Source organism: Falco naumanni, chromosome 5 (genome assembly GCF_017639655.2).
Source record: "Falco naumanni isolate bFalNau1 chromosome 5, bFalNau1.pat, whole genome shotgun sequence".
NCBI lineage: Eukaryota > Metazoa > Chordata > Aves > Falconiformes > Falconidae > Falco > Falco naumanni.
The window spans coordinates 60738043-60760938 of record NC_054058.1 but is presented as its reverse complement, the minus strand read 5'-3'; the positions used below and the strand labels follow the sequence as shown (position 1 = coordinate 60760938).

General features: G+C 39.1%; 1 protein-coding gene across 4 annotated transcripts in view; it reads right to left on the bottom strand.

Annotated features, from left to right (window-relative positions):
* Positions 1–22896, bottom strand: part of NAV3 (neuron navigator 3) — a 273383-nt gene that overhangs the window by 62651 nt on the left and 187836 nt on the right. For all 4 annotated transcript variants that reach the window (XM_040596077.1, XM_040596078.1, XM_040596079.1 and 1 more), the window contains exons 13-14: positions 4189–4327; positions 810–1086 (exon numbers count right to left, since the gene is read on the bottom strand). In XM_040596077.1, coding sequence (XP_040452011.1) covers positions 810–1086; positions 4189–4327 — 416 coding nt within the window. The remainder of the gene's footprint in view (positions 1–809; positions 1087–4188; positions 4328–22896) is intronic.

Sequence of the window (22896 nt, the reverse complement as noted above, 5' to 3'; positions counted from 1 at the left end):
TCATGCAGTATTTCATCAGAACATGACAAAGCTGTAGAAAATGTCCTACAAAGAATCGCTGTTTCCCTAGTAAAATGATGGATTAAATGTTCTTAATAATGATGTCTTCCATGAAGATTAGGTTTCTTGCTTCAAAACTAGATTGCAGAAGTGTTTGCTACTTCTGAGAGACCTTTCAAAATTAGGCAAGAAGCCATCTAGCATTGAAGAAAGTGTGTAAAAAGTTATTTTTTAACTAATTTTTAACTCTTAACAGTGGTCTATAGAATACCTGCAGTGTCTGGAATCTGACAATTTAGCTTTAGTTGAGAAACACTAATTCTGAGTCCTCTCACTTGAACGTTAATTCTTTTTTATCTCAACTTCTAATATTTGGCCATTTCTATGCATATGTTCAATCATCAAAGGTACAGACTTCCTAGAGATCAAAGATAAGGCATAGATGACTCCAAAAGTACTTTTAAGAATTCCTTAATAGAAGTTGAAGTACTCAAATGATAGTAAAACAAACTGCAATCACAGATTTTGTTATGGGTACATTCATGTGCAATTAATAAATTACTAGTATGCAGTGTAGCAAACTAACAGCTATAGAGATGAACAAGTAGTGTTAGTACATTATTATAATCTTGGCTTGCAGTCATTTATGAGAACTACCAATATGCTTACAGTTCCTCACGTCTGTCACGCATCTATTACATCCACTGATTATTTTTAGCCCACTGAAGATTCCTTACCGCTTACAGATGAATTCTAAGTGTAAATCCTTAATTTTCAATGCTGTAATCTGAACTACAGAAGTTTCCTACCCGGGGTCTTGAGCGCACTTGTTCCTGCTTTGTGTCTGGACTGAGTTGTTCCTACTTGTGCAGTCATGCCTCTCCTCCAGGATCCAGTTTGTGAAACAGAGAGAGATGCTTTCTGCCCTCCCTTCTCTGACTCTTCAGACAGCCCTGAGGGGAGGCATTTCCACTTGCCACTGCTGTCTACGCTGCTGTCAAAGTCTTCCTCTGGTTTCTTCAGTTCTTCAGTGCTGCCCCAAGTTTCACTGTCTGTTACTGAGCGCTTCTCTGAATCCGTCTTCAGCTACAAGAGATTTGCATGAGAAATGGTCAGTCTCAGCATCTTCAGTATTTTCTGATTTCTTAAATCACAGGGTGGCGGGGAGAACAAGCATGATGATTTACTTGTAGCAAGGGCCATGGAAACTTCCCTTCTAAAACATTAGTATCCTTACCCGAAAAGTTTAAAAACATTCCCATTTGGGGAAGACTTTTTATATATTTATTTTATTTTTAAAAGGTTTCAACTCTCCCTCACAGATAAACCATAATGAAGTGAAACTTAATTTACTCTAATCATCAGTGGTGATACCCTATGGTTCCTCAACTCACTCTGAATTTCACAAATGAATCTCTGTGCTGAGAGGTTTTATTAAAAGCTTGAATCAGGGAATTCCTAAATATACTACTAAAATCACCTCAGTCTGGTTTCTTGCCTTTTCTTACCCAAGCCTTCCACTGACTGAATCAGGAATATTGCTCCAGCAGCTCTGAGTGTGCTGTGCCACCAGTGAGCAAGGCTAACATCTTCAGCAAAATTATCAGCATTACAGCTGATGGCTTTCCTACTGCTTTGCCTCCACTGACGTGAATTGTTTCCCACCAGAAACTCACTCTAGCTTTGTCAGCTAGCAGAGCAGCTAGGAGAGAGACTTAGGCAAGCCCTGCCCACCAGAGGGGTGAAGGTAACCGGCTGGGGTCACGCTTGCTCTGAAACTCAGACCCACATCAAAGATGCCCCAGTGAGGACCTAACACCCCTGTGGCATCTGCTTTCTCTTGGGGTGCACTGATAAGTGTGTGCTACAAGGAGTAGCTCAAGACAGACAATGTAGAAGCTGTGAAAGCGGCTTAAACAAAAACACTGGAGACTGACCCTACCCTCTGTGTTTGACAAGCCTTGCGTTCTTTGTGCTGACAAGCTGTGCATCGTAACCCTTCCTCCTGTGTCTTCCTGCAGCCTCCTGACCTCAGCCTCCAGCCTGATTTGCACATCACCATCTCATCAGTCCTGCTTACCTCTGCCCCTCTTTAACAGCAAAATGTGGCATTGCTCTCAGGTATCGCCACAGCCCTGTCCTCATACAGCCAACCTAAGTGGGACTGCAAACTGGATTGCATTCAGGGGAGGGCTATTTATTATTCTGTGTTGCCACAGCTCCTTCTCCACAGAGACCCTCTGTGGCTGTTTCCTAGGCACTGCTGTCATAAATAGGATTAATACTGATTAGATGACCGACAGAATAATCAGTCGCTGTTTACATATTTATCATCTGAGGCATACAAAATGCAAAAGCTGTCTGCACTTCCGGAATTTTATATGTGCTTTGGAGATGCTAACACAGATTTTGGGTAAGGACTGATGGGAAAAGTGCCCAGGCAAACATCTACACAAATATTGCAGCGCCCTTCAGAAGAGAGTTTTTGTTAGTTTTATTGTTACAACATGTGCATTGCTCCCAGAACTTTTCTCGTAAATGAATGGTTACATACACATGGGTATACATTTTTAAAGCAACCTGCATCATTTCCAAGAAATGACAAGTATAATACTTTCTAAAAACCTCTCTTCCCCATTATGTGATCTGAAATGCAATGTTAACGATCTTTCAATAAGAAAACAACAACAAAATATGCAATTTCTGCCTCAGGCTGTAGCCAACTTGCACTGCTCTGATCACTTAAAAAGACTGAAAAATGGATCTCCATGTTGCATGAGTATATCTTACACCTGGAGAACAGCTGGCATAATACTTATATATTCTGCTCATCAGCTTCTGAGATTGCAGGCTAGCATGGGGTATACTGCGTTCTGATAAATCTGCCTGGTAAAGGCAGACTTGATAAAGGTCTGTTCCTAGCCTTCATAACATAAAGCTGGCAGGAACACGTGCTGCATCTCTATCACTAAAAAATTTGCAAATAGTACCTGGTTGAGCAGCTAGAACACAAGACCACCCAAATGAAAAACCTGCAAAGAATTAAGTAGTCAGCCTGAGATTTCCCAGTCATGATGACGGTATGCGGTGGAACAAGTAAGCCAGGATTGGCTGGCCATCACTGTTGATGTGAAAGGGAAGAGGCTGATCTCCAGTAGCAACCATGGAAGGTCCGGATGGGGTGGGAAAGGCAGTGGTAAGGGCTGAAGAATGCTGGCATTTGTGCAAGTATCTTTGCATGAGTATGACATTGGTCTGAAATCTGTCCTGTTGGAGATTAAAGTAATTTTTGTTCCCAAAGTAACTTTATTTCTCTACTGTCTGGGGGAAATGACAAAAAAAACGTGTTTTTGCCCTGTTGACAAATTCTGCCACAAGGTAGATCTACAACACAGATCTCTGAATTGCAAGCAGTGACTGACTGCAGGAGTCTAAATGGGATTGGGAGCATCCCTCTTGTGTCTTGAATACTTGACATCAAATCACTGGAGGTAACAACTCTTCCCCTATGCTGAGTGTTCAGTCTTGAAGTTCCCTGCTTGTAAACAGGAGATGACACGGCAGAGAGTACTTCTCTATTGGGACTATCTCTTTTTGTTTTCTTTTTTTTTCTGGTGGGGTACTGAGTCCTGCAAGCACTCTATGGGTTTATTTTATCACTGCCACCTCTGGGCTCCTTCAGCCTCTTTTCTGCCCATAGCGAGAACAGGGAAAGGACAGTACAGCCTGTGCATTTCTTCCCTGATATTTATCAGCTCATGAAATATGAAAACTATCTTATTTTAAATTGTGCTGTCTGTTGAAAGAGATGCTCAAATGGGATGAAGTGAGCAGAAATCTACCCATCACAGGTCCAGCCATGTTCTGTTTTTTTTGTGTTAGGGTACAGCAGGGGCCAGGGGTTCCTGGGGCTGGGACCAGTGGGGGCTCCCCTTGGGTGGGCAGAACAGGGTCTCACCAGCCTTCACCTTCAGCAGCGGTGTGTGCCCTGGGAGCAAAGTATGCCAGGCATCAGCCCATAGGTCAGGGTTGGGTCAGTAGGGCCCATGGGCATCTTGCAGGTGTGATAAAGAAGTCTGTAGAATATGAATATTTCATTGTTTCAGAGGCATTGATGCCAAACACTTTTCTTTGTTATCCAGCATGTTTGTGGGGTGTTGCAAGAAGCGGCAGTGAAAAGCTACTCACCTGGGTATGAGTGTTCTTCCTTGAAGAGGCAGTTATATTGGAATAAGAGCTGACAGATGAGGTGGTATTCAAATCATCCGTGCTGAGGTTGTCAAGAGTGTCACTGAGACCACTACTAACTGAGCTGCTGTCATCCCAGCTGCAGAGAAAGGAGCATGTCTACTTTACATACTGTGTGTCAACAGACAGAAAGCATCTCAAGATGAATACATGCAATTACTTACTATTCAAGAGCTTTACCAGAAAAATTTCAGTAATATATCTCAATGTGCAATGAATATTATTAGTTTTCAGACTTTTTAATTAATTTTTCACTCACTATCAAATGGTTGCTTGTTCAATTAATGAAAGACCCAGGTGCCTTTTGAAAAATTAACATCAGGTCTAGGTGTAAGTCATTAGAAGAGGTTGTTTCATGCTTCACCGCAATCACATTCAGTACACTGGCAGGGAAATCCATTAAACCTACCTGGTATTGCTAGCCAAAGCATTATTAATAGCTTGGAGAACACCTGATGGATTTCCAAGCTACAGAAAAATAAAAGGACTATCTCTTCTGCAGCCTAATCAGCTGTCAGCAGGAAGCTAGTATTTCCAAAAGTTTTATTTTCTTGTCTTCATCCTTTGTCTAGTGGGTGCAATGTCATCAAAATAGGATTCCCTGGCAATACAGTCACCAGAGTTGACAGAGAGCACGTTAAACATCTCTCAGGAAACACAGACTGCCAACACTTCTGCTTTGGGAGATTGAGGGAGAGGATGCAAATGAGAGAAAGGCTACTCTTACAGAAATGCCATTTACATATTCTCACAAAAACCTTGCTTTTGCACGGAAGGAAGGTTGATCTGTGTTTCTCAGACTTTTCCCTACACAGCTGCTTCTCCATGGTGTTACATTATGACTCCTTGCTTATTGCCATCTACAGCGGTATACTCCCAGTTTTGCTGCATCTCCACCTGTTAATCTTGTTTTGGATTATCCCCAGGCCACAGAATTTGAAAAATATTCACCTTATCACTTCCAGTGGGATTAATCTCCTATAGTTTTAGCTAAATAAAAGTTAGTTATCTCGTTTAAGCTATCTATCTAGGTACAGTACAAAGAAGCAGGCTCCTCTAGGAGGTAAGTCATCCTGGTTTAAAACATCTCGGGTTTCTGGGGTGAACTGCCCGCTGAAGGTGCCTCTTTATGACTTTCCCTCTCCTAGAGATGAGAGGGTTGATGCAGCCTGTTCTAGACACATCTGGAGAGAAAAAGCTAGGTGACATGTTTAGGCGTGTTAGTAAAGTTAAAACACAAGAGAGAGTACGTAATATCCTTGTTTTGCTGTAGGCTATGTCATGAGCTGCCTCTCATAAAAAGTCTAAAATTCAATCCCACAGTGGAGTTAGAGCTCAGTACTATTGCTGCTGGTCATTCAGAGCAAACAAGTAAAATATCTGTGAATCCTTATTTTATGTGGTGTTTTGGGAGATTAGATTCACTTGTCTGCTTCTTCGTGAAAGGCTTTAGAAAGTCATAACAGCAGTGACAGCGTACTGCATGGTACAAAATGTGTGCTGATGTATCAGAAAGTTCAGTGCACTGGTTTTGTATCATAGCAACTGCTGCAAGCATTACCTTCATTTTGCAAAAGGTAGAAAAGCACATTAGTAAGCCAGCTCAGTGACAAGATAAACATATTTCAGAGGGCAAGAGTTTATTACAGTGCTGCAGTTTCCACCGTTGAGCACAATGACTACAAATAAATATGTCTTCTGCTACATTTCCAGGTAATATGCACAGGAGTAACAATAATAAAATTTAATATCTAAGTGATTACAATATCATACCTTATAGGCTGCCCACATTCATCTAAGAACCATCTCTGAAGCACTAGTCATTTATGCTTTCTGTATTTTTCACTGTCTAATGTGATACGGAATTTCATTGATACTAAAAATCATTATTCAAATGCTATGCAGCGCATGGGAAGATACCTTGTATAGGAGTGTAAAGACTGAGAACCCTAAAGATGGGTAAAAATCTAAGTAATATTAAATGTGGTTAGGTTTTAGAAAAGATAATACGCCCTTCTTAAAAGATACCTTAAAAAAGGGAAAAAGAAATCATAAGCCAGATCCAAAATGAGATATACTGGATACTTTCACAAGCAGCATGAATTTTTAATGTATGACATTCATGTTTCATGACCATCACTTTTCTGAGTCTACCCTAAACCCCTGAGGACCAAGATCAATGTTTAATTCTGTTTCTCTATGTTTGTTTGTTATTTTACTCTGGTTTCATTTCTGGTCCTTCATTTCACTCTCCTTTTTCTCTGTAAGAAGATTCACATTTTCTAAACTCTGAAATAGTTCAGCTGAGTCACAGAAGATTAACATGTTATCTACAGCTGAGGTTTTCAGGCAACAATGACTGTGATCATGTTTTCTTTCTATTATGACTTCTTTGTGGTGGTTCATACCCATCACACCTCACTCACCAGTGGATTATTAGTGGGTCTGGGAACACTCACATCCATCTTGTAAGATATATAGAAGATTATTTTGACACGTCCACTACTGACCTTTCAGAGTCATCACTATATTTGTCCGGATTTTTTTTTCTTTTATGATAGGTGCTTAGGATGTTTTCTAAATCTGTGGGCTTCCTTACCCCCATATTTCTTCTAATATTCAGTATGACTCAAAAAAAAAGGAATATCCAAAATCTCTTTCTTTCCTGTATGGCATTTTTCTAAGGACTATTAGAGAAACTGATTCCTACTTGAAACAACTTTTGTACCAACCTTTTGAAAATACATAGTAAAAATGGAAAACTCCAACAACACAGACTGTATCAGCCATCCTTTTTGCAATGAAGATCATTGTTCCGTGCTTATTTTAGTGCATTGTCCAGAGCTGTTTTAAAATGTTCATACAGCTAGATTTTCTATCTTTCAATACTGTTTCCACCTTTTCAGCCTTCTTGCCCCTGTCTGGACAGTATAGTTGCTATCAGATGAGTTAATATAATTTTTGGATAATGAAGAAGCCTAATTTATAATTGGGAAAAAAATCTTAATTATCCATATTGATTTCTTCTTTAAATAACAAATGTATGATAAACAAATCTAGTAGCATTAGATGTGCATCACCTTGAGACTAAAAAGGCATTCTTGGAAGCCTGCAGCTAATTCTCATTATAATTCTTGTTCTTGTTCCTCCTACCCCTCAACAAAACAGTATTTATCATCAAATTGTACCTAAGTGACTTAATATAGGCTTTGAATACATTGGCTAAGATTAAGCTTCCATTTTCATTTCATTTTTCGTTTACTTTTTTTCATCCATCCTACAGAGTTTATGACAGGTCAGGTTAGTACTGCTGTTTATTAATGCCTGACACCACTTCCCTTTTTAAAACCACATTTTAGCTACTTACAACTTTGGCAAAATCTGCTTATTTTTCTTGTTGGGTGTCAGCCTCAGGTTGATTTCTTTGAAAAAAAATGTCAGCAAATGCAGTTCAGCTATCTGGGAGACTGAGGATAAGAGAAAAATGCCTTTTTTTGACAAGTTCTGGCAACCTTTTCTCTGAGAAACCCCTGGATCCCAAGAAGAACTGGAGATGAAATTAAAATTCAGCAAGCCATAATACTAACATTAAGGCTGTGCATTTTGCTGTTTCTAAAAAAAATCCTCTCAAATCTGAACAATTTATAAATCTCTTCAAAATCACTCTTTGCATATGCATGACAGAGACTTTTTTTTCAGCTAACTGACCAGAAGTTCCTCCCTACCCAGCAGCCCAGCTCAGCCTGCTGTTGTGTTACATAGTTCCATGTTCAAACTGGCAAATGGAGAGCAAGCAAACAGCCCAGCAGTCACTACTCTCATTGTGAATGTAGGCAACAGCACAGTTTTTGACAACACAACCACATACTATTTTTTTCTCTAGAAACACTTCATTAATTTAGTTCTTATAAGAGGTCTGCTCTAGGGGTGAATCTGAATTTTGCATTAAAGCAAGCTGCCTTCTGTCATTTTTCAAAGTTGAAATACTTCCATAAGACAAGGGACAATATGAAGCATGATTGATGCCCCCGGTGTACCAGACTCCCTGCAACCTGCAAGGTATTAGGTAACTGGTTTAACCAACATTTTTAATAAGCCAGACACCAACAGAGAGCTTCTAATTTTCTTTAGAGCTTAGCATCTGACTTGCAAAGATGTAATGCAAGCAAATGTGTGCTTTGAACCTATAGTTTGCCACAGGGGTATCTTAAAATTTAGGTTACCAGCAACTCGAACTGCATGTCAAAAATTAGCAGCTATTTTTGGCCTTGCTATTGCTGTACCTCAGCTTTCCATCCATAAAATGGACAAAATACATGCACAAATGAGTTTTAAAACACAGTCTCTGATAACTGGATGCTCAAACAATACACTAGAAAGCACATTCTAAGGCTTTAAAAGCCCCTTTCTTTTTAGAAAAATGTTCAAATGGCATGATAAATGAAACATAGGGCTGCACATGATAAATAATGAGGAATACAAAAAAACCACTGAGTAACTGCTTTGAAACTGAACATCCTCAATATACGCGTTATATAAAATAAGGATGCTTGAGACTGAGGATGCTGGTGATGAAACCATGATCGCCTAAAAATGAGTGTGCACAAGAAATCTGAATTAAGGTTATGCAGGCAACCTTTTTGTTACTTCTGAGTGCTTTTACAACCTTACTCTTTTCACACAGCATGAATAACATTCAGCTTTATCAACTTTAAAATCTGGTAATTCCAACACTTCAGTCATACACAGGGCTGAATTTGAGCAGGAAAGCTGTACTGCAGCAGGAATGCCCCTTCACCTTGGAAGCTAGAAAAAGTGTGCCCAACCATGCGATAGTTGCCGAGGGGTGGCTTCCCTTCAATCCCCTGGTTAGATTTATGGCCACTGTGTTACAGCCTTCACTCAGAAACATACCTCATGTTCTGTGAGTCTGCCCAGGCTCTTTGCAGTAACATTATCAATATTTTTTCTGCTTAGGTCACCTGTATTTTAATTTGATGCACTAGGTGTGCCTATGAGATTATTTGCACTAGCTAAAACTCAACCTCTAATTCTAGCTTGTGTCTTTCAAATCTGAATAGTTCTTGCCCATTTTGAAGAAAGAAATAACATTCCTGCTAGAGAAGACTTCCACATTGTCTCTGTAATTGCTGAAGGTGGCTATGAATATTGTACACATCCCAATGCTTCAAAAACTGTTCCAAATTCTTCAGACAAAGTTCCAACTCCTTGATCATATCAAATACTCCATGCAGTTGAGGAATCCACAACTTGCTATCTACACAATTGGTTAGTCTCCACTATCACTCTTTGTCTCCCTTTCATTAGTGTGCATCAGTATTGGAAAGATCTCTCCATAATAATCCTCTCATTGACCTTTCCATGCCATAGTTGTTCTAGAAATAGCAAGGTGTCTGAAGTCAAAATACCCAGTGCTTAACATCAGTATGTAGAGCTGAATAAAGATTATAAACATATTCCCACAAGCATTCCCTCAAATGGAAAGATAAATTGCACCTAGCTGTGCTCATGACACTTTTCTGTTTGCTTTCCACAAGTATTTGGGTTTTTTTGCTTGAAAATAATCCAATCCTGAGTTCACGTACTGAAGTATATGAACTAAATAAGGAATATTTTATGTGGGATAAGACATTATTTCACAGAGCAGGCAAACAAGCAACAGAGCTTTAGGGCACAGATGCAATGAAACAAGCCAGATAATACTTGATTGTACCCTACATAATGAAGACCTGCAGAAATATGCAACAAATTTTTCTAGATGTTTTGCCTGATGACTGAAAATACCAAATGCAGTGCATTGAGACAACAACGAATCCTGAAGGTACGTGACAAAAGGAAGTGGTATTAACAATCTGTTAGCTTCATGGATACCTAAAATATTCCCCTTTCACAGTACTTGTTTCAGAAAATCAAAGCACTCTCTAATTGCAGACAAGACATGGTGGACCACTCAACCACAATATTGTTCCTTCCACCCTTCCTGTTTCTATTTTCAGTAATTTCCTACAAGCTCTTAAACTTGCCAGCTCAGCTAAGTCCATCATGCTGATAAGCTGGGCCAGTGCCTGGAATTTGTTTCAACATTGGCATACTTCATTAATTTTTGAGAGCACCTCCAGCCAAAGTGGCTTAAGTATGCAAATGAAAAAGCTTTACACAAGCAGATCATCAGACATATGAAGGCAGCAAGACTCCAATCAATGTGTCATTGAGTCTGCTAGAAAAATATGGTTCCTTCAATGTATTCAGCCCTTGGCATAGTTTGACAAGTTACTGGCATTTTTTGCTTTAGTTCTTTACCTGTTTTTGCAAGCTGAAGCAGGAACTACACCTTGCAGAATACAGCTCTAAAAAACAAAAACAAAACCTTTCCTCTTAAAACATTGATTTAATCAGAATAACTGTTCTATTTAGGGAGGTTTGTAACTCTGTACAAAAAATATCACTTTATTTGTCACATGCTTTGTACTGCACATGAAGGGCTTTAGACTACAGTAGTAGACCTACAGTCCTTGCGTGTCTTGCTTAGGAATGAGAAATTTTTAGTCACATTCTTGCTAATGCCAGTGGAACTCACATATCCCCAGGGACCTGTGTGTGGGTTTGGGATTCAGGGAATCTGAACAAACACATTTAGCAAAACAACCCTTACTTGCTTTTTATAGCAAATCTGAGCTTTCAAAATGTGAAAACACTTTTAAACACTTTAAATCATTCATTACCATAGTGGCTACATACAGGACAGTGCCCACATGTATTTCTCCTGCTGGGGGGAATGGTCTTAAGAGCACAAAAGAGATAACTGAGATCATTAAAAAAAAAAGTAACATTTGGGGTTAAACAGAAACTTAACTCCTGAGTGTGTGTTTGAGGATTTACAAATCCACACTAAGCGCAGATCAAAGACGAGCAGTGGGGTGTTATCCCTTCCTCTGGCTGCACACAGCTGGCTGTTTCATGTCAATGAATCCTCAGATGATGCAGGTCTCCATGTCCCTCTCTTAGAGCCTCTGGATTGAGGTTTGATTTATAGAGCCTACACAACTGTTCATAGAAACAGTAGAGGTATGAAAAAGAGACACAACTGCTTTGATTAGTATAGCCTGCTTCCATGTTTGCCAAATAAGATGTTAGTACACTAGTCTTTTGCAGTGGCTAGGACTGGGACACCCTCAGTTATACTGGACAGTTACTTCATTAGGCAATAGTGCCCTAAAAAAACCAAAGTCCCCAAATTTAGTCACCTGTGAAGCGAGCAGCTACCTGGAATCTAAGACCATTCGTGTCAGTGATGTGCAAGACATCTACATTAGCTTTGAGTTAGCAAACCAAAGATTGGCATTTAATCCCCTAGGTGGTCAGGAGACAAAGGCAGGTACATCCTAAGGGTATGCAGGAGAGACTGGAGAGAGATCAGTGAGGCAGAGGTATTAAACTAGATGCGCACAGTAGAAAGCTTGAACTTAGTATACCTTTCCTTACTCTACTCATACAAGTTAAGCCCTGCAAGAGGAAGGTAGAACTCATCGACCATCAGTCTGTGTTTAAGCTAGTCCCACACACATAAAATCCATAGAACAATGCTAAATCCGTCTCCGCAACACACTCCATGGAGGTAGATGTTGTTTCTGTACAGCATACCGGTAAAGTGAGTATTAACATGCAGTCCAGGCTGCTGCCATGAACCGTCCTCTCTGACATATCCATATTTCAGGATACGTTTCAGGAAAGTAAGGCAGAATTTGGCCTAAAATAAAGACTTTATAGCTACTCCCCTAACTGACTTTCGAGAACAGAAATGATCTCTTAGCTCATTAAGAAGAAAAGACAAGAAAATAATTGGACTGTTTTACTTCAAGCAATGCCTCACTAGTGTGCCAATATATCAGCTGGCAAACTTTCTCCTTCAAAGTTCAATTCATCATGAATTAATCTGTTTTAAATCTTTTATTGTGAGCTCAGCTGCTCATTATTCATAAAACAGCTACGCTGACCCTTCACAGACAGATTCAAGATGGCACAGAGTTCATAAAATCAATACTTTGTTTCAATCCACAGGCTGTGAGAGCCAAACCCCAGGCCCTGAATCAAACCAGAAACTTGCAAGGGCTATAAATTTCATTATAGCTATTCTATCCTCACAGCTAAATGAAAACATCACCAGCTGGACTCATATTTCACCACCTTCTCCTCAGCAAGTGTAATGCATTACCTGTCATACCCAAACAAGGCAGCCACTGAAGCGTTAATCCTGAATTACTTTGAGGTCATGGATAGAAAAATCATGCCATGTACTTTTCAAAATGGATGTCCTCAGCATATTCTAAGGAAAATTGTTTACAAAATAAAAACAATAGCAATGCATTTACACATCTGCTTTCATGCAATATCACTTTGGGAAGATTTTTTATTTCATGTTTGAAAACTTTTTGTAAGAAGATCCAATTAAAAAATTATATCCTACCACAGAAATTACTTCTAGCCCAAGAGCACAATCAGAGCAAAATGCATTTTTGCAAGGTCAGTGTATTCCATATTTCTTCTTCGAAGCATTTAATAAGTACTTTAAGAAATAATTTGCTTTTAAAGCCTGAAGGAAAAGAAAACTCTAATTGATGGAAGATACACATTTTTTCTGGTAATTATACATACCTTGTAAAACCTCCATACCCACACCTCAGGATCTGAATAAGTCTTTGCCAGAACCCCTTCTGGTTTCCACTTATTTCTGAATACAATGCTTAATCTGACATGATAGGGACAGCAGAAAGTCATTAACTAGCTCTAAAATCATAACAGAATGTATCAACAAGCAGAAGGAACTTTGCAAAATGGAATTTAGGCAAGTGTTACTTGAATAAAATAATAAAAATCCAACTGGAAAGATATTTTGGGTTTGGAATGCGCAGTTCTTTTTTTGTATGAGATAGATAAACAGCATCCATTTTTAATTACATTTCAAACAGTCTATAGAAAATAGCAATATATGGGCTGAAGCAAGATGTAAGGAAGTAATTCCATCAAGAACTGTTGACAATGTCATCACAAGCCAAGGGAGAAAAGCTTTTGATGGAATTATCTTCCTGCTGCTGCTTGTTATGTTTCTAATACACTGCTTGGAACCAAGAGATGTTTAAATTTTTTGATTGTAGATTCAGACAAGTTAATTAACATCAGTTGAATGGACATAAATAAACAAATTACAGTGCCTATACAGTTCTTCAGAAGATACAAAAGCAATATAGAACTCGATTCCTTGGTACCTCGTCACTTTAAGAAGTAAAAATGTAATTCTTTACTATATGGTCAGTCTGCATCCCCAAAAGTGAAAAAAGAAATGAGATCCCACAAGCATAAAGAAACATCTCATGAAATCCAAATTTGTATTTGAAGGAAAATCATATTGAAACCAGCACCTTAAACACCCTCAGATAAGCAGAATTTGTCATTCACCTTTGCAAACTGCCAGTCAAGCTTCAGCTGGGAGAGTGGTACTGAAAAATCAAAGGTCTTTACCCAACCTTGTCTTTACAGCATATGAAGAAACCAAACAGATCCTCCTGATAACTTCTGATAACTGAAGGTTCAGAGGAGAACCTTCCCCCGTAATTATTTGCCTGATGTCAAATCCTGATTTACTGGTAACCTCCTCTGCTGTGCATAGTCTCTCACGTTCAAGAGCATTTGTTCCTAGAACAACCTGTCCTATTTTTGCTTATGTGCAGAAGCGGGGATTTATTTTTCCTGTTTGTAACTGATCAAACTCAGAAGAAAAAACAAAATGTACACAGCTATGTTAGCAGAATGATGAGAAGTAAATCTCTTCATTCTGGTCATGATACTTATCCTATAAATCTCCATGAAATAGCCAAGACTTAAACCCAGCAGTTTTGTGCAGCTTTGCTGTTGGGGCAAACCAAGTTTTGGAGTTGGTTTTGGCTTGCAAGACAAATTTATTACCCCACATTTTCCTTTGCTGAGGATAGAAAAACGTGGCAGTCAGAGACTAAAACAAATCTGATATATTTAATTAGTAATGTGTCTTTAAAAAAAAAATTATTATCTTTTACAATTGTAACATGACAGTAACAAGTTAGTGTGAGGCACCTGCTATCCTTGTCACCTCATTGCAGCACTCCCTGATCACCTTCCTACCCATTGGCATAACATGGTCCCAGAGCTCGTGGCCCTGCACTGCCATCCGAGGAGTGGGGAGAGCACCCCAGGAGCAGGATGCCTCCCACCACATGCGAGCACAGTCAGAAAGACAGCCCTTCTGAAAGCGTGGAATTAACTTTACCTGGGAAGTGACTGGAAGCAATGGGCTTCCTCCCACATACCCTCGTTCAATGTAATTTTTTTCCAGCAGGTCTCAAGCCAAAGTGCTGGTTTGTTGAGTTTAGCAACAAGTTCAGACTGTGGGGAAAAGCTGCTAGTACAATGCCTACAGGGCTTCTTCATAGAAATCTTCACCTTTGAAACTCTTTGAGAGCTCAATGCCTGCAAATATTTTCAGAGAACAGGGTAAGCCTATTACCTGAAGCCTAATAGGCTTACTTGCTTGCAGTCAGCATCACGACAACAACCTGTCTGACAAAGGACAAGTTAAGCAGAACTCAAAGCTGTTTCTTCTCCTGGTTTCGTTTGCCAGGACTATCACTCACACTTGTTGCTCATTTCCCAGATTTTTCTGAGTAAAGACCCAGACTGCTGCTTTAGCAGGAAGTAGGAAGGGAATTTCTCCTGCTTCTGCATGACCTGATTTTTAGCATCATTTAGTAAGGAATGAAGGCTTCGATGCTCATGTTCTCTGTGCATGTGGCCTTCAGGCCCTTGCTCATCACTGATCTCTAGGCAAAACTGATGGCTAATTTAAATCAAATTTTGCAGGAAACGCAAAGGATCAAAAAATTATAGTTTGTAGCTGTCATGCAAATACATAGCCATATGAAGACAGAGGGAAAGTAGAAGTCTCTTTGAGGGGAAACATACAATATTAATTAAATAGTTCAGATGTACCTGATTCTATACATAAAACCAGACTGCTTAAAAAACCTTCCAAACCCAAAAAACAAAGTTCCTCCAATATAGGGATATGTTTAGTCTCCTTTTAGTAAATAGGTTCATAGAACATTTTAATTCAGCTTTGAGATTTGGAGGTATTTTCCTGATTTTTATTTCCTTCTAGCCTTTTCCCCATGAAGGTCAGGCTGCTGATTTTAGAAAAAAATGGATTTCAGAAATAAACTTGCTTGCAGAGGTTTAGTCATCCTAGCATTTATTTGATATTTTTTTTTGATTTCCCAAATGTTCAAGATTTTCTTGTTCTGCATTGAAAAGCCATTTGGGCATTCAGGTTATTAACACTGGTTAGTTTTAGATAAGTTCTAAGAGTTTGAAGAGTTTAATGTTCTCTTTAATCCCGATTTGTGCCCAGCTTTTGCAGTAATTATAAATGCTATTCATTGGCACCTTATGTTACATTGCTGCTTTTCACATCATCATTGCTGCATTAAAGGGGATGGAGTCATTTCACATTTAACAGCAATTGTTGAACCGTATTTTTTTTACTTCTGCTCAGAGATCACAGCTGGGATCGATTCTATCACCAAAAGTTTTCCAAATATATACATTGTTATTCCATATACCAGTGGTACCCAGTCTTTGTTGGTCCCATAATCTCACTTTAAGAGTCCCTGTGCCATGTGTTTATAATCTTGCCAATGAGGGTAGGAGCTCATTTATGGACCTATTACTTCAGGTTTCAACCTAATCCTTATCCGATTTTTGGAAGTCTGGACAAGAAAGGGTTGTAGAGGTGAGCTGCAGGCCAGGTAATTTACTCAGGTTTCTGAACTGTGACAGGGCAAAATACCATGGAGCTATGCAGATACAAAGATAGCTGGAAATTTTCAATCAAAAGTTATTTGACAACTTACTGATTTTTTTGATAGAAAGTTAAGCATCTCAATATTTTAAAAAATAAATAATGATTTGCTAAAAGAAATGGAATAATTTAGGAACTAATGTATACGTTTCAGTCAATCTATACTTACATTGTCATATTAAAATCAGAAATAACACTTTTGCACTGAGAAAACAGGTGTAATAGAACGCTTCAAATATTCTTTTTATATCTTAGTTTTCAGATATTTCAATGTACTTTATTTGATATATCAATTCATTATGAAAAAATCTATTTAATACTGAATGAAACTACCTTTTCTACAATGAGCCATCTTCAATAAAATATTATATACTAGTCATGAAAAATTGTCTAGATAATAACATAAGAAAGGGTAACGTAAAATGGATGCTTGAAACAAAACTTTAAAAAGATAATTTCTTTTTTCTTAAATCAAACATACTTCAATTTCTCTTGTGAGAAATTAAAAAAAACCCCAAACTTTACTCATAATTTAATGGAAAACCAGAGCCAAAAAATGAGAAATCCCTTTAAAAAGAAACCACAAATTTTGATCAGATCTCTAAAGATATGAAAAAAACAACAACTAATCTTTCTGCATCCTCAAGTTTTTGGTTTCTTCCTAGTACAATGACAGATAATTCCTGAACGCATTGCTGTATTCTGTTTTGTGAAAAAAAAATCTTCAAAAAAGAAGAACCCAAAGCCTTTGGAAAACTGTAGTCCTTCTTCTGGATAAAGGAATGCTTCCCTTGGCTGTTTTTAGCTTGAAGTTCAGAGAAACAGCACTTTAAAAGCACCACTTTCAGCTGAAAAGGTGGCAGCGCTAATGTATCTTACTACGAGTTCTCCCTTTCCAAGGGATGGAAATACTGAAATTACTGTTATTGCCTGATGAAAGAGAAAAACGGTGATCATGGATTCAAGACACTGTTGACAGAGCTTGTCAACATGGTGTGGATTGCAGGTTTTAAAAAGGGGACCTATTTCAGCCTCTAAGCATCTTCAGCAGGAGAGAAACACTGTCTGATCTCCTTGTAGGCACATAAACAACCTTCCAAGTGGATTTGCTCCCCCAACGTATCAGAACCCATCAAACGTTTAATGAGTTTGGTGCTGGCTGTTTCTCAGAGATTCTGGGTGACTGGGAAGCTTGCTGAGGTTGGCACCAAGGGGAAGAAAGAGGATTTTATGATGGGACCAAAGAAGAAGTGGTGAACAATAGTGACACAGAGCTCTTTCCCCAGCCCACCACAGCTGTGCACATGTGCTTGAGGAATGACAGTGGTACATACAGACAGCAGAGGAGAAGGCTTTGGCACCTGAGGAGCCTTGTCTATCTGCCAGGGTATACATGCCAGGCGCACTGCATACTGCTGGAGACAGTTTTCTGTCAAGCACTGCGGACAGGGTCCCTCCAGGCAGCTCATCTTGCTGCATAGGATACATCATAAAAGACCCAGTTTAAACATCTCTCCAAAATGATGATTACATTGGGGTTGCAAGCAAGACACATTTTAAGTGTGACTTATCCTTGCAACAGGGTGAATTTTTAATTAACTGTGGTAATAACAAAAAGCAAGTTTTCTATTTAATGTTACCACCCAAAAAAAAAACCAACCCCAGGCAAGCTATGAAAGTAGGGAGGTGAATCTAAAATTATCAGGATAAAAAGAAACAATACATGCACGCTTTTTTCAATGCAGTTTTTCCATGTGAAAGAGAAAAAAAATACTGTAATGGATAAGCATGAAGCATGAAAATACCCATCTGCAATGTTGCAGAAAGAATTAGAATGCGAGAAAGACATGAAAAGACCAGACAGCAAGAATTTGTGGAAATATGATGGATTGCAGTGGAGAGTGACACCAAGCTCAAATCCTGCATGAAAAAAGGGTGGATGTTATGTACAAAGGTCAGAGCTTTTGACATGAGCAGGGAGCAGAGAGTTTGGAGAACTGAATTGCTGCATCTTCTCTGCCCTAGACACATAGAACTGAGACAAAGGTTACTACAGACAGCAGCACAAGGCCTGCAGCAAAAATCCTCCCATGCAATTCTAGCAAAGTATGTTGTCTTTACATTATTCAAGTACTTTGTGTACTTACTTTTCACCTGCAATTGCCCTGTTCTCTCCCATTTAACCCAAAACTCAGATAAGCTTTGCTCTCTGACAGACCACATAAAATTACCAGAAGCAGCGGAAATTAAAGGGCAGAGGGTATTGCAATAGTGAGAACAGGCTACGAAAGGCTGGAAACTCTAGTGTACGCGTACCTCTTAAAATCCCTAACACATACAATATGTACTACTACTGATCACAGCTCTTCAACCCAATATTCTACCAATAATCAACATTTATACCACCTGCGGCTTTGCCCCTTATAAGTCTTCACTTCCATATGTACCCCCCTCCCCCCAATGTCAATATAAACATAAATCACAAAACATCCTAAACTGGTTTTGAAGGACTATAATTGGGGTAGGAAGGGAATAGCAAACCTTATATTGGGTAACAATCAAGACTATTGTGCTAAAATATAACAGATGGGACCAACTATGAGGAGTAACTTATATATACATATTTTATTGCTAAGAAGTAAATGAAGACTACCATTTTCCCTTGCAGCAGTGCAGAAGAAACCCCTGCAAAAAACACTGTTCCCTTCCCTTGTCTATATTGCTTCATTAACTGCAAAGGCAAAGGAGCAGCAGTATCATGAAGGCAATTCTCAATCATCTTGCTAAGTCTTTGTGACTTTTCCCAAAGAAGAAAACCAAAGAGAACAGTCAGAGGACCTCTGGCCTTCCTCTGCTTTTTGCTAACTCACTGGCTTGATAAAGATGTTTGCTTTCTTATCCTTCGTTCAAAGCTATGATTTTACATTTGGCACCTCTAACATTGCTGTTGCATCTAACAGAACTTCATGTGAATGTCATGTCATACTCAAGCAATCCCGTTCTGATTTTCTGACTGTGAGATACTGTATGGGATCTGGCTGAGGTGGAGTTAATCTCCCCATAGCAGCGCTCATACTGCTGTGTTTTGTATCGGTAGCTAGAAGGGTGTTGATGACACACTGGTGTTTTGACTACTTACTGCTGAGCTTCAAGGCTTTCTCTCCAACACCCACCCCACCCCTGGCCCACCAGTAGGCTGGAGGTGGTGAGATCTTGGGAGGGTGTGTAGCCAGGACAGCCGTCCCAAACTGTCTAAAGGGATATTCCATACCATATGACATCTGCTGAGCCAAATGGGATAGTTACATGAGTTAAAGATTCAATTTTAATAACTGTGTCAAAACTGGGCATCGGAGAGAACATACACATGGTGTTCAAAAACCAAGTAGCCATGGGCTACTCTACATTCAGCAATGAAGCAGTGCTGTGTGGCCTCCACTCCCTTGGTATTGCTTCTCTTTCCCTGCTGAGGGACCTGGTTCATGTACTAGACTAATCACACACTAGCTTTCACCCTCAGTTTTGTTCTTCAGAAACCTACGGATTGAGCCAAAACATCACTGGAATTAATGCTGATGGAGAATGAAACCAAGAGAGTCCCAAACCAAAGTCCAAGTCTGAAGCCAGTTGCAGTAGTCTGCAAACAGGCTTGTCCATGCCTTGATCAGCTCTTGGCAGGTGCTCCCATGTACAGAAAAGGAAATGCAACTGTTACATATATTTGCAGAAAACATCACAGGATTCCTGCTTGTTGTGACAATCAGGCAGGCTCCATTGTTGTTTTTTTATTCACTTATTCAAGCTTTTACTATGAAGAAAAAAAATGAAAAACAACAAAAAACAACAACTTGAAGTTTGATTTCTCCCTTCTCTTATTAAGATATGGCTATGAGTCAGTTGTGGTCTGCCTGTAACGTAGCAAAGTCTAGGAGTCTCCCGAGGCTGACGAGCTGCTCAGCCTCTGCTCTTTTGCTGTAACACTGCTATTAAAAGCATTTGGTATAGTTGAACATGACAGGCTGCTGGTTCAGACCTCTGGTCATACTCAAATCTGTCAAATGTGATAGGCTACACTTGGGAATGTTGGCATGTGCAATCCTGGAAAATAAACAAGCCATTAAGGGCTCTCCCCTAGATTATGCAGCGTGTGAGTCCATCTTGTTATATCTTTCTTCCTTTCCACTATCAAAATAGTCTGCTAGCAGAAGTCAAATATTTGTTTGCTAAAAAAAAAATAATATTAAAAATAAAAATCTGACATCTACTGATATTTGATTCTCTGTTTATTATTCTTTTATCTTATCAAGTACTTCAGTTTAGGTTTTTCCAACAAATTTTTCAAGTTTTGGTTGTTTGTTTTTTGTGATGCTCAAACTTCTACCAGAGTTTGTTTGAAGGAAATAGTCACTCTTTTATTTATAGTTCTATTACTGAAAGTAATTTATTTTAAAATCCCTTACTTGGGACACTCACAAAAGCAGAAGTCCCTTGGGGAAGAAATGAAACAAGTTGAAATATAAACCAACTTGACAAAATAAATTTAAATTGAAAAGCAACAAGTAACAAAAATGAAATATATTTCATAAAGCAGTGCACAAGTAAATGCCTGAGCCTGGTCTTTTTAAAGGAATTAGGAATTCATACAGATAATGCAAATTCACATTTTTGTATTAGAATAAACATAAAAATCCCTTTATGTTCTGAGTTATAAATCATCCCTAAACATCCTTGCCACAGGATTAGCATTTTCCTAGGACTTTCCCTTAGAGAAAAGAGTTTGCCTTTGTTATTAAACCATAACTTAAAGGGTTTTCAGCACATATTTCTGAGTGATCCAAAATACCAAATTGATGATATTATGTAGCATTATTTTTCTTTATGACGTGTAGGATTTAGGTAGAGATCAAAATTCTCAATCGTAGGCGTCTAAAAATGCGACATCTAGGCAGTTAAGGACATCACAACATGGCCTGCTTTTCCCAGTTCTTGTACACCCTTCAGGCTGCTGAGAGACAGTGTGATTAAAATTATAGCAAATAATACAGCTAAGCAGGAAAGCCTCCTATTGCCTTTGCTTCTATCTAGCACTCCTAGATATGGGACAGATTAATTTACCCCTTTACACCAACTGATTATATTTTTTAGCTTCATTTTTTTTTCTTTTTAAAGTTTGAAGGGGGAGGAGTTGGTTTACTCCGGAGTACTTAGTCTTCATCTTTTACACATTGCTGCTTTTTATTTCTCTGAAATCAATGAACTTTACAAATACTGAAGAAAATTTAATGTGAAACTGCTAAAGTGCTCTGTTTAATGCTGCTTGACAAGATTCTTCCATTTCGAAGTCAATAATTTCTAAGTAAGGTTCTGAATGTTCAGTATGTCAAACTTGACAGCTTTTCCCAAAGAAAGGTTGTGCTTGATGATTGTTTTAAGGGAGCAAGATCTGGTGAATATTCATGTTCCAAACATAAATTCATGCCTCCCAGCTCTTCAAACTAGTCATTTGGTTTCCTCTGCCTTTTGTAACGTGTACTAAGTGCTCCTTGCAGAGAGGCTGGGTGACAAACAAGTAGAAACACTAAACTTCCTTTTAACGGCTAGATTTTCTCTCTTGAGCTAAGCTCTACAGTACTGTAGCAATATATGTGGATCCACCCCAACGGTGCCTGGCTTAATTAGGCTAGTTCCTAAACTAATTAGACAATTAAATTGATTCAGGAGCTGTATACAAAATTCGAGGACTCCTGTTACCATTTGCATAGTATATATGCGAAATATGTATCAGCAATGCCATTAAAATCAGTGGAAATTTGGGGTGCGTGTCTTTTAATAGGTCACTCTTTACACTGAATTTTAGTTTTTTGGACTGGGACAGAACATCTGTAGTGATCTGCAATTGCTCTCCTAACAGTTAAGAAAATTTCTATTTACATTGCAATGTACTGCAGTATAACAGGAGTGTAAAGAGTTGGTAAAAAAAAAAAAAAACAACCCACTTAAATTCTGGAGCCTCTGAATGACTGAAGAGAGAACACGGCACGAAGCTGGTATAAGAAAAAAAAAACAAACAGATGAAGGGACCTAGTGCAGTATTAAACAAAGTTAGTCATCTTAAGTAAGACCAGGCAATCAGCTCATCAAATTCATATAGTCCCCTGTGGTGGTGCATTTCTCCCCCTTCTCTGGGGTGTTCTATGACCCCAGGAGTTACGGCTAGGACTTGGTGCCTGGAGCAATGAGTTGGGTGGTTAAGCAACCCTTGATCGCACCAACCATTCTTGCACGGCCAAGGTGGGTAACAACACCGTGCTAGGAGCTCCCGTTGGCTGGTCAAAGTAGGGAACAAGAACAGGAGACAATCAGTTATTTCCTGACAGCCCTGAAACACTCCTGACCCAGATCGCAGCCCAAGGGGAATGATACCATTGTGGCTGGAATTTTGAAACATTACCAACTTGGGTTTTGTCCAAGATGGAAATTTACAGGATGACTAAAGCCAACCTTCTCACAACCTTATAAACAGCAGTCCCAAGGTGAGACCTTTTTGAGCTCTCCTGGGCTGCAGCAGGCTGCGACCAGTATCTCCCTCTGACTGGGATGTGCCGCTCAGAGCTTGCAAACTACCAAGTTTGCAACACTTAGGGAGACCGTCACTGATGGTGAATGAAGGAGGCTAGGTGATGTCCCTGCTCCTTGAAGGTTCAACCCTTCACCCATCGAGGAATGCAAAGGCATTGAGA